This window comes from Artemia franciscana, chromosome 3 (assembly GCF_032884065.1).
Source record: "Artemia franciscana chromosome 3, ASM3288406v1, whole genome shotgun sequence".
Taxonomy (NCBI): Eukaryota; Metazoa; Arthropoda; class Branchiopoda; order Anostraca; family Artemiidae; genus Artemia; species Artemia franciscana.
Genome location: NC_088865.1, coordinates 11,921,591 through 11,934,616, shown reverse-complemented (window position 1 = coordinate 11,934,616; position 13,026 = coordinate 11,921,591). Strand labels below are relative to the sequence as shown.

The following is a 13,026-nucleotide window of genomic DNA, read 5'->3' as shown; positions in this document are numbered from 1 at the left end:
TTTAAGAAAAGCAAATATGAGAAAAATCACAAAATGCTAAGTAAAACATACAAATAATAGAAATAAGAACGGTATGTAAGTTTGAATACAATAATTAACGGTATTAACAATTTGTCTTGCCTACTATACAAAGTTATGAAATTAAAAACAGCGGAGTAGCAGAAACCGGTTAAAAAAAGATACAGACAAGAAAAACCTATAAAAATGGCAGTAAAAAGAAAGACAAACGAAAAAGTAAAACTACGACTTTGCAATTAGCCTGATAATAAATCAATTGGTATGAATTGATAATTGACTTGATAGCGTCAAAATTCCATATTTATATCAATTTTTATGTTACGATAACTTCCAGGTAAATATATCAAAAACTAAGAGTAGCCAAAAAAACACAGTGGACGAACCATAAATCCTTAGCTGATAGTAACAATTGGACCGAGGGATTGCTAACTTTACGCAACTTAGTACAAAACTCTAAAATCCTTACGGACTCTCACTGTTGCTGATTGCAAGAAGAAAATCCAATTAAGTTACTCTAAAATTGTTGCTAACCGAGGTAGATACAATAGAAAGTCTCTTGCTAAATTGTATTCGGTTTTTACAGATCATTCGGTTTTGTTTCTTTCTGGTATTTATCCTATTTTTCATAAAAGAGATATCAGTTCAATTCATTTTTATTATTTCTGTTTATCCCGTTTTCTATTGTATCTGCCTCCACGGTATAGGAACAGGAGCCTCATATCTATTTATACTTTCCCGGATATTGGGTCGAAGCTCACAGAGCTTCCTGGCAAAATACCCCAGTCTACTTATAAGTATCTGCCCGCCCACGGAGGCCTTACTCGTTTGCTTTAGTTTCTTGTTTTTTTTTTATGTTTTGTGTAGTGTTTGTTTTGTTTCTTTTATTGATACTCCGCTTTGATTTTTTGTAGCGGGTCAAAAATAAATTATTATTATTATTATTATATCTTGAAGTACCACCAAGGCCGCATCCAGGATTTTTGTTAGTGGGAGGTATTTTTTTTGGGGGGGGGGGGGAAGGGGTTATAACAAAAATTTTGAAAACCCATCGAAATTAGTTTGAATTTATTTTTTTTGCGTTTTTATGAGTCGGACAAAAATTTTGCGTGGAATGAGCTTAAGCCCCCTAAATACCCACCCCCTGGATATACGGTTTTGGATGCCATGTGTGCTACACAGTTCTGCCACGCATGGAACATATTTGACACATACCACCTGGTGTACGTGGTTTCTGAAAGTCGGCAACTCCTTGGGTTGGATTCCAAATTAAGCTTAACAATATGATCAGAAAAAGTTAGTGTAATTTATTTATTAAAATTTTTTTCAGTCTTTTAGAATTGTCTGGTTTCATATTATGAAGCCATTAACATTGAGTCACAAGCAGTGTGACCTGTGTTTTTTTATGACCATTTCAATTCCAAACGACCATCTAAATGAAAACTTATGACGACCCATAAATATGCATGAAGATCCACAAGCAATAAATCTGTATTTAGAGAATGATACACCACCCAACAGAAAAAAAAATATTGTCTTGGCGTAACCTACGTTGCTCAAACAAGGACATAAAACAAAGTTAAAAACTTTATATAACAAGATTTTGAATAAACAGAGGCAGCTACGTTACGACAATAATTGTTTCTGAAAAAGGTGGGAGAGATTAAAGCCTCCAAACCGTGTGCATAGCCTGGAAAAAAGATTTTCTTCGAAACTTCAAATGAACTTAAAACTTTTCCCTGATATATTCAATTGTTTTACTTATGCATACATAAAAGAATTTATTTAAGATGTTATTAAAAGAAAACCACGTCAAAGCAATCACTAAGTTTGCTGAATCCTCTTGATGCTGCAGATAAGCTTTTTTCCAAGCTTATAGAATATTCGTTGAACCACCCTTGGAAGAGTTTTTTTTATAATTAAAATGCTAGTATGCTTTTTTGTTTTTGCTTTTGTGTTATTGTCATTTTATAGTGTATTTATTTGTATGATTCACTTAAAGAGGTTTACAACCCTTGGAGTGGCTTACTCTTATCTGTCTGGTTCATTCGTGTTTTTAGTTTTCATGTGTTAGCTCCTGCTTTTATATGTCTTTTTTTTCTTTCGCATCATGCCTTGTATTTTTGATGGGTTATTAAATACAATTCATTCATTCAAACATTACATACTGGGTTACAAGCTAGTTCTGCTAGCTTTTGAACTTACTGTTTCCTATTTAAACAAGTAATGAACTAAATAATTTACTAAAATCTTATTTAAATAAATAATCTTTTTTAAAATTTGAGATGTGGCAAATCTCACATTTCTTAATTATAATTTTAAATGAAACTATGTAAATTGATGCTATTATAGAATATACTTTGTTTAAAGTTATTTTGATTTGCAAAATTATTAATTTGAACAGGTTTGTGTAATCGCTGACGAAGCAATAAAAAGAGCAGGAAATATAAAAGAACAGAAGAGACAAAAAAGTGGTTGAATTTATGGAAGGAAGATACGACAACCTTCCACTTTCTACCTTTCACTTCCACTTCCACTTTCCATCTCCCCTTATGAAAATTTTAGGCTACAATTTAATCTTTTTTTTTCGTTTTTCTTATGCAGCCAAATAGCGAAGGTAAGCCACACAGAGAATATGCCAAAATTCAACGAAAGCTCTACAGCCTAAATTACCCGCACTTGATGATAGAAGTTGACAAATGCTTTGCTGAAACTTTAATTTAACAAATATACAATTTGGCAATCGATAGTGTTTGAACTATTGACTACCTTTGAAAACATTTCCAGTTAGCATCAAAAATCAAACGTAGTGAAAAAATAAGGGAGCATATACAGGTGTAGCCCCACCACATACATCGAAATTAATGTTAATTTCAGATTTAATGTCGATATTGCTTTCAATTGAGAATAATATTTTATATTCCTATGGGCCTTTTAAAGTAAAACTAATCTATGCAAATGTTGACTGTCATGACAATATTCAGGAATACCCTAAATATGAGGGGACCCTTCGACCCCCCAATTTGTAAGCTTTTATTTAAGTTTCAGTATAGTGTATGAAGAAGAGTTTCCCCTTAGATGTATTTGGTTTATGCTACAAAAAGTTTTTTTTAGATACGAGAGAGGCTATCTCTCGCTTTATACTTTTTTTTGTCACTATGTTTGATGTTTGAAAACCACCAAAAGTTACTGTTTTAGGAATAAAAAATACGCTGTATCAGAATCACCACCTCCTTGTGTCAATATTCTCCAATAAAAGTAAACTTAGGTGCTTATCAATCTTACACTGCATTCTTAGCTGGAAGACTTCCTATGGAAATTTTGAAAATTCAGACCTTAAATTTGAGCCATCTTAGCTGAATGGCTAGCTTTCTGGACTTGAAATCCCGATGTCATGGGTTTCCAGTCCTGGTGTCACCGGTTGTTTGGTTTGGAGCGGCGGTCAATGGTGTAGCCTTGTTAGGGCAGCCAGAGTCGGACCAGCTCTAAATGAATACCTGGAGAAATCTGGGGGGGGGGAACACTAGAAGCGTCATATGATTTGCCCCGACCATGCATTGCGCTACTGGCTGAAAGCATCGAATCAGAAGATTGGTACCTGTGCACTGCAGACCATTGATCAGCACGTCAAAAAGTTTTGTCTTAAGTTTAGACCTTAAAATACAATTTTGAGGCCCCGTTGAAAAATATCTGCTGATATCGTCCATAAAACTTGTGCATTACTGCACTACTGTATAACCGTCAGCATTAACTACCATGGCAGCCATATATTTTTTAACCATTGAGTATTGTTGTGAACTGTATACATTTTTAGGGACCGTGGCAAGGCAGCTTAGCCGCTGAAAGCGAGATGCTATATAGAGAGCAGAAATAACAAAAGGTGAAACAGCAAGAACTGTTTTCAGACAATGAATTTTTTTTCCAAGTGGTTATTTTAACTTTAAATATAAAATAAGATTAACTATTAAATTTGTAACCCTTAAAACTAAAAAAATCAAAACAGTGGCAAGGCAATTCCTTTAGATAAAACAAATTTATATCAGGGGCATCTTTCTAAGGACGTTCGATACCAAAAATATAATTTTGCAAAAAACAAACAGTCATACAGTCTTCAGAAAAAAATTAACTATGTTGTCTTTTAATAGATGGGAGAATAAAATATGTGCTCGTGAGCTCTCAAAAATAGTACTTTTCTAAAATCTTATGAAGTCTTACCTGCTAATGACTTTTGATGGGTGTAACTAATTTTAAGTATTTGAAATCCACACAAAAAGTAGGTAGATTTGATGTTTGATTCGCTCAAATTCAATATTTTAGGGATTTAGTATATATTGACGAGGGGCTGCTCTTTAATTACTGTTCATTATTGTGAATCATCTGAATATAAAAAACAAATATCGGCTTGGAACTAGTACTTAGAATGTGACACCCACCTTGATTGAGTTTTTCTCAGATACTTATAAGCAGCATTTCCATCTAGGCGAACGTATTCAATATTTTCGTTTTCTTCACCTAAAATAAAATAACATTTATAATTTCAGAATGATGAAGTTGATTTCATCACCTATGTTGGCTCCTAACTGAATTGAGTTAAATACCAAGCTGGGTCTAAATAGATGAAATAACTTCTAACTAGGACATCTTTTATGCACACCATACTTTTTTTTTATTCAACTCAATTGACTACCAGTGTGGTGATGTGGTGTCCTAACATGTGTCAAGACAAACTTCTTGATTTCTTACAATTGTAGAGATTTTGGCTAATGAGGACCAATAACTAAAAACTAACCAGAAACTCTGGAAAAGGAATGTTAACACACCAGCATCTTTTTTGGATGACAGAAAACCGAAGTGAATGTGATTGATTTTATGTTTCTTAATTGTTACCAAAAGTGATGCATTAGTTGCTTGCCAAAATATAAATCACTTTGATAGTGGAGAGCAGAAAGTTCTAATTTGTTTCCATTTTTTCTACAAATCCATTCAATATATTTTTGTACGGTCTAAGATTCACTTGGTGGTCCAAGAAATGCTGTAATTGACACCCTAAGTCCCAACCTTTGGGTCGTAAAATATTGTATATAATCAAATATTGGTCAGCTTCTTTAGGTACTTCTACAGTACCTCTACAAACCTCTTCGACAAACATGGAACAGAGTATTTTAAATGGAGACCTCACCCAAAGTTCTAAGAGAGACTACTGCATCACCTCATTCCAACTATATTATTGGTGATAAGTGTTTCTATTGCAGTGCTTGCTATGCATAGTCTTCTTTAAATGACATTCAAATTTAATATAACATGATTATTCAGTCTCTTTAACATCTTAGCATCCAAAATCAACTTACCTCAGGAGTAAAGTGAGAAAAATATATCTAACTTAAAATAAAATTTTACCCTAGTCTACGAAGTATTGTGCTATTCATAAAACGCATAGTTTAAGATATGAACTTATCATGATGAATGCTACTCCTGCCACTTATTACAGAGCCGTAGCATCTACACAGGCGTATGTCCAAGCTCTCTTCACCCTTACCACTTTTTTAAAGCTTCAAATTTCTTACCTTCAAAGTAAAAAAGTAAAAAAAAGGTAAAGGATGCGGCTCTTGACCCTTAAGGTCCGAATTGGCGGTACTGACCTCCGTCTCAAGGCCCTTCAGCCAGGAAGTACAATGGGGGGATGAGGGCCAGCCATCCTGCCAGCCATCTAAACAATTTGTTCTTGCAAATAAGTTTGACTTACAAGGTTTTTTTCTCTCTAGTTATTCTGCTGATTGATCTTTACCAAGAGATTCGTGACCAAAGATTTGACCCTGTTTCCCGAAGCTCGATTATAAGGCCTTTGAGTTGAAAGCTCCTTTAATCAATCTATTAAATTGCCTCTGTTTGGTGCTCAAAACGATGCAGTAGAAAAACTGATGAGCGATATGACGAGGGTATGAAGAGACACTGATGTCAATATCCATGATCTGTACAGACCTTTATTCATCTACCTCAATACATGTATCATAGACAAAATGAATGAGGCCATTCAACTGAATTACAAATTGATGGATAATTGTGTATAATTGAACGTTTTCTTCATATCTTGCAAAGTAAAACAAGGTAATACAAATTTTAATATATAGTTAGGTTATCTTTGTTCATTGTTATTGAAGTAAATGCATTTGTGATATTAGTGTCGAGAGAAATAAAGTTGCCGTGTCAACTAGATCAGTAAGTCAAGAATAATAAATCAAGAAAGTATTTGGAAGGTAAGCTTAAGCCATCTGAGCAATTATTGAACAATCCGAGTGGACAATGTAATTTTGACAGTAAACATCTATTTGTTAATAATCCCCAATATTTCAATATCCTGCCCAATATTTTAAACTCAACGAGATGTTGTGTTTGAAAAACTTGGCTTATATGCAAGGTAGTTGAAATGACAGGTCTAGTTCCTGCACTGTAAAGCAGACTTGACATGATAAGTTGCTTTAGTTGTAGATCTACATTCCGTAGAGTCAAGATATATATGGTGTTTTTCAAAATAATATGAAACAGTGCTCCAGACAGTGGAAGGCAAGATCAAAAGACCGAAATAGATTTTGGAGATCTCAGCAGAAAAATTGTGTTTTAGTTCTTTCAGAAAAGCTTCTACTACCAAGAAAAATTCTTTACCTTTTGGGTTTACCAAGGGTAAACAAAGATTGGAAAATTGGGGTGTTTACTTTTATCGATAGATTTATTGTTTGAAGGTATCAATCGGAGATAAAAAAATCATTCAACATAATCTCAGCAGACTGTTTCTGCTATTCGAGTAAGTACAGGAGTTTAGTTCTTACATATATTCAAGGGTTTTTTTAAAAAAAAGTATCAGCTTCACCCAGAAGCACAAAAGCATCAGTGAAGACTATGTCAATGAGTATAAGGCGTACATTTAAAAAGCCAAAGGAATAGCAGCCAATTTGTAATTCATTACATGGTTTTACACGAGTGTTTCTTAAGTACACTCTAGTTTTCTTGTAAAAACCAGGCTCTTTCCTCCTTATCTTGAACACAACTCTCTTATCTCCTCATAAAACTTCTTGAATAACAAGAAGTATTTGAGGTGACTTGTAGAGGGATAGACTAATTACTGGCAATAGCTGGGATGTATATAATTCAAGGAAATAATAGTTAAGCGATAATTGTCTTTTAAAGGGATTGAATAGGCAAGGATAAATCCTGATAAGAATTCCTATAGATCTGTAACGAACTGAAAAACATCATGAGTATGCCCGGACGTGGGTTAAGCCAACTTTGAAAACTAGCTACTGCTTAATTTTCTTTAGGGGTAGAAACTGCTCCTGAAAAGTAAATTTGACTGTGTTCAGTGTAATCGATTTCTCAATAAAAAGGAAAAACATAAAAATATAAATTAACCAAATTAAAAAAAAATGATTGAAAAAGACTAAAAATGAGCTGGAATAAGAACTCACCTGAAATACATTTTGGGGTTCTGCAGTTGCATTTCTGTACCATGGTAGTTAAAGTGGTCTTACTAGGTTTTAAAAGATCCACATTTTTCTTATCAATTCGCACTTTTCTCAGGCAGCCAACAAAACTCGCTCCTGTTCCAGCATTTTCTCGTACTTGGCTGTTCACTGTTCCTGGTAGCCGACCTATCACAATTTGGCCATTTGTGTCGAGAGACTTCAAGTACCCAGGTGATCTGGCATACATTTCTGGTTCATCATCTATTTGCAACATCCCATCCTAAAAACAATTCACGCATACCAGGAAACTGATACCATAATTTAATGTAGCATAAAATATTAGACGCATAGGAATTCATTTGCGGCGAGTCAACATGTTAGGGGGAAGGGGGATTGAAAGGGGGTCTTTCAATCTTAGCATTCTCCTATTATCTAAATGCTTAGAAAATTGCCAATATATGCTGCACGCTATATAATATTCAGTTTGGAGTTTAAAAAAAAAGAAAGAAAGATTAGTTATTTAACAAAAAAGCGACTCCGAGAATACCCTCTACCCGTAATATTATCTTGATTTTCAAAATTCAATGAAAAACATTTCTTGTGATGCTTTTGGCTAGTTTTTGACATGCACCTATCTTAAACATAAAAAAAAACGTTTTTTTTTTTGGGTAAGATTTACTGTTATTTTACTAGTCATTAGTGTCAAAAAGAGGATAAATCTGGAGAGGAATTTATCGAATTGTATAAAATATGACAATGCCGTTGGTAGAGCTTCCTTGAAGCTAAATTTCATATTTAAAAAAAAATGAAGTTCGTATTTATGATGGTATTAGTTAAAGGTCACGCCGTTCTATGGAGTCTCAAGAAAAGAAGTTCGATTCGAAGAGCTACTTTATCTGATTACAGAACAGAAACATGGCTATTTCATACTACATGACTCAACTACATCATCAGTTATGTATTAAAGATACACATCATGGTTGCATTGATAGCTGCAGTTTATTAAAAGACTAATCAAAGCCAACGGTCACTAAAAAGTAAAAAACGCGCAAAAAAATTGGCAAGTAAGAAAAAAATTGCTATCTCTAGCTGATTCATGAATGGTAGCTATTATTGAAATTAATCTTAATAGTAAAATATTATTTCGAAAACGAATTTATGTGAATTTCGAGAAATAGCCTTAAACCCCTCATAAATGGCGTCGAATTGAAAGAAAAAGTACACCCTTGGAATTGTCATGGCCAAAAACTCTATACAGGAAACTTACAATCCCCCTGGCTTGAACAACAAGGAAAATCCTTTTTTTTGCATGGATCAAGAAATAGAATGAATTACGACAGTCAGGGCTATATGCAGGTTTTTTTCTCGGGATGGGGGTTGGTGATGGATATTACAAAAGGATTTTTTCGGAGGGGATAAAAATAAAAACTTTTACGAAGCATCAAAAATTTATTTATATTCATTTTTTTAGCGCTTTTACAAGTCGGACAAACATTTCAAGGGATGGGTTCAAACCACCACCAACCCCCTGATACGGCCTTAGGGACCGTATCGAATCAGATTGTCAGAGAGGATAGAATATTTGCGTATATACTTCAGCAGTGCCATCAACTGGCCTTCTTCTTAAGTTTAATATTATTCAAAGTGATATGTTATACACATAATTCATTCTATCTGTATAGTTAATTTACTATTATTTAATTCAATAGCTTATTGGCAATATTAGGGTATATTGTATGCATAATAGTTGTATAATATTGTATGCACTAATCCATGCACAAACATTTGATGTTCGGAAGATACCTTGAACATTGGAGATGTTCAGCCCCGTTTTCTCAAGGCCGTTGAACATGTACGACACACTCCCCTTTAATCTGCTGTTCTTATACATCTAAAAAGAAACTGTAGAAGTAAATTTCATCCAAGCTTTCGTTTACGCTCTCTGAACAATAGGCAGCTTTGTATACCACTCAATTTGGCTTAATCCTAACCCAAGCCAGAGTTTTTGATAATTCCTTCCACTTTAGGCTGTTTATTGTAAAATAAATTGCATACTCTCCATAATTTTTTCTTTCAATTTACATTAATGCACAGAAGTGGCCAAATTATTATATCTTATGTGTTATGTGTTTATATCTTGCTTCTACGGGAAAGCATCTGAACCTCGTCTGATTAGCATTCTTTGTCGACAGCTACTGACAGAGAATAGTTCGGTGTTTTATTTGAAATTCTCACCGAAAAAGTTAACAAGAATGTTACCAAAAAAGTGAATGGAGAATACAATTCGAATAAGGCTCTGTGCAACTTTACAGCCCAATTGACTAAATAATATACTGTAGAAAATTTCTCCAGCAGATTTCTCTAACATTGCTTATAACACTTGTATAAACAATGCATAAGCGTATACATATGAATTGTATGTAATAGGCAATCCGTGCATTTTCAGGCCTCCTTGTTCTACCTCATGATAGCTAACAAGCAGTTTTTAGCATCACATCCAGACCCCTATTCGCTTATAAACCGTTCTCAGCTACCGCTTCAAACTCTATGTTCACTATGCAAAAGGTTTTGCTGTTTTGCCAGGTTGAACTCTGCTTTCTGTTGAAGACAGCACATTATTAAAAAGTAGACAAACTTTTTTGTCAAAAGAAGAGATTTGTTTCGACCATCTTAGCTGGCATTCAGTCAGGCAACATAAGAGACGCATAAGGTGCCATTCTTATGTCAAGTCGCTTCCGCTCACATACTGGAATAAACTGTTTTTACTTAAAACTTTACTCAAAATGGGATCACCAATTGACTAAATAGAAAATATAGAATTAGATACTGTGGAAAAGAAGCAACTACCCTATAAGCTATGCTCGTCCAAAAGTTGTGATTTGCAATTTTATCCCATATGCTAAGATCATGAAAGCTCATATAGAGCCAGTTTCTCACCCACAAGATCAATTAAAGCTGCCTTTATTTCTGATCAATAGGTCGAGTTCAAATTTTGAATATTTAGCAAATAACTACTTCCCTATTGTCAAAAGTTGAAAATTTTAACTTTGAATGTAATCATATAAGTGTTGCATAATCTCAACATAAGCACTAGTCAGATCGCTTAAGTTTTCATCTGAGTGCCACCTTAGAAAAATAAGGATGATTTTACAACTGTAAGGCTATTTTTGAACTGTATGTTCCAACATTTTTATTCCTCTTTTGTTTTCCGGTTTGTTTTCTTAGTTCCTTTTTCCAAAATTTTAAAGTAAACTTTATTTATTTGATTTCTATGCTAGATTTGTGCTTATAAACCGTTTTCAGCTCCATGTTGGACATGGCATTAAAACTAAAAACACACCTTATATGATCTGAATGAAATGAAATGTAAGAGACCTTATTGTATTGAAGTTTTATTTATCAGCCTAGTATAAAGAATATGTTAGGTTAAAATTCCACTTATGTATGGAATTTTTTACACAATTCAACTAACCTTCTAAATTAATGCGTAACTTAGAAAGGAGCTAGTCCCTAGCTTTCTAAACTGACATCACTGCAACAGGTAAGGGTACAGAAAAGCTCCCCCAGACATATAACAACTAATTTATTACTTAGTGGTGTTCAGTCTATTGGACTCTGAGGTGTTTATTTCTTGGGGTGCAAAGGCAATAGACCTTTAAGGGCTGAGTTTCAACCCAGTTTGGCTTGCCCTGCTCCACCTTTAAATAAAAAAAAAATAAAATGATCCTCGAAGTTAGTCGGCATTGGTAAAAATATTTGACTAAATTTACAAGTAAGTATAACAAACTTTTAAAATAATAAAACAAATTTTTACTTTGCAGTCTCAACAGTCACAAGGGAAACTGAAGAAAGCATAGAATAGGGCGCACTACAAGATTCGGGTTCTCTTCCAAGCACAAGTAGCTCTGAAAAGCTGCCAAATTATGAAAGAGCAAGAACGCCAAGTTGGGAATTTTTTGAAAAGAGATTGGTGAAACTGAGTAAAAGCCAAGATGATGATTTGATAGTCAACTATGTAGTTGAGTCTACTTGCCCTTTAAGGACAGTTGAGAAACCCGCCTTCTAAAAACTGGTTTAAGGATTGGCCCCATATACAACCGTACTGGAACGAAAAGCACTATATTCGTGTTTTGAGTCGAAGTATATAACAATGAAAAGGTGGTTGACCAAACTCTTTCATGAAACTGACTATCTATGCACCAAAGCTACATGGCACAAACGCTACATATTGGCGTTACGCCCATTGGTTTGACTCATATTATATAAGGAAGTCGGCTGCGATTGCAAGCAGATGTTTTATTGGAACCCATGATTTTCCTGCTTGTGCTTCACTTCTAAACTCAATCAATGAAGACTTAAGCTTATGCAAGACAAATATAGTTATAACAGTCACGGATAATGGCAACAATTTCGTTAAAGCTTTCAGAGAGTATAATGCTCCATCAGTGACAGAGACAGAGAGTGAACTGCCAGTTTATAGTGTTTCGGAATATTTTGATAATGGGTTTCACTGTGATGAGGACACTGTTGCCATAGAACCTGTAGCTCGCATTCTCGATAACAGCATAGATGCTACCAATAATGAAAATTTATATCTCCCAGAGCATTTGAGATGCTGCAATCATACACTCAACCTGGTTGCACAAATTGATAGTGAGTGAACATTTGTTAATGTTTCATTTCAAAAACTTTTTTCAATCCGCCATGTCTTTTCAATCAAACTTTTTTCAATCCGCCATGTCCAAATGCCAAAGCATATGGAATGCGACAAATCATAGTACAGAAGGTTCCGACAAGTTTTGGAAATTACTGGAAGGTGCCCAGTCGTACTAAATGGTACACGCTGGAACTCTCTCCATGATGCAGTAAAGCATGTTGTAGACGTATCTGATGCGGAAAAGTTATCCAGTGCCTGTGATGAACTGAAACTTCCGAAGTTGAAGCCGGTGGAGAGGGATGTGCTTAAGGAGTATGTGATTATTATAGATACATTGTACAAAGCCTTAGTTCTTTCGCAAGGCGAAAAAAATTCTATCTTGGTGCTTTTGGCTAGTATTTAATGGCTTGGAGACTAAACTAAAAGGGCTTCAGAATATCCGTATTTTCAAGCATCCTTTGCCTTTTGTAGAGGCCATTTTAGGTGGTTTGCATCTCGCATGTTTTCTGAAGGAGTTAGAAGAGAAAGCCTTCAGTGAACTAGTCATAGCTACTTGCTCCCACCCAAGTTTCACATTACGATGGTTGACTCCAGCCTTGCAAGGGCAAAAAAACGAATATTAGACATAGTGAACTGAGAAATGAAGATAATAACCATGCTTGTCTCATTGATGAGCTGGCTGAAGGTGCTGATAAGACTGATACAAATGAGACTAATGATCTATTTTTATTTATGAAAGAAGATGCTGCTGCTAATGATCAAGATGTAAATATAGACACTAGTCTCAAAGCTGATTTCTTCAAATTTCTTCAAGAAATTTGGGACACCTTGATTCTCTGAGAGACTGTCTGAAAATTGGAAAACTGTAATACCCCTCTCCCATCATCGGCACCTGTT

The 13,026-nt window shown here is 34.6% G+C and overlaps 1 protein-coding gene across 1 annotated transcript in view; it reads right to left on the bottom strand.

Moving 5' to 3' along the window:
- LOC136025458 (agrin-like) overlaps positions 1-13,026 on the bottom strand; it is a 214,702-nt gene that overhangs the window by 9,684 nt on the left and 191,992 nt on the right. Inside the window, exons 20-21 of the mRNA XM_065701490.1 lie at positions 7,476-7,752; positions 4,449-4,527 (exon numbers count right to left, since the gene is read on the bottom strand). Coding sequence (XP_065557562.1) covers positions 4,449-4,527; positions 7,476-7,752 — 356 coding nt within the window. The remainder of the gene's footprint in view (positions 1-4,448; positions 4,528-7,475; positions 7,753-13,026) is intronic.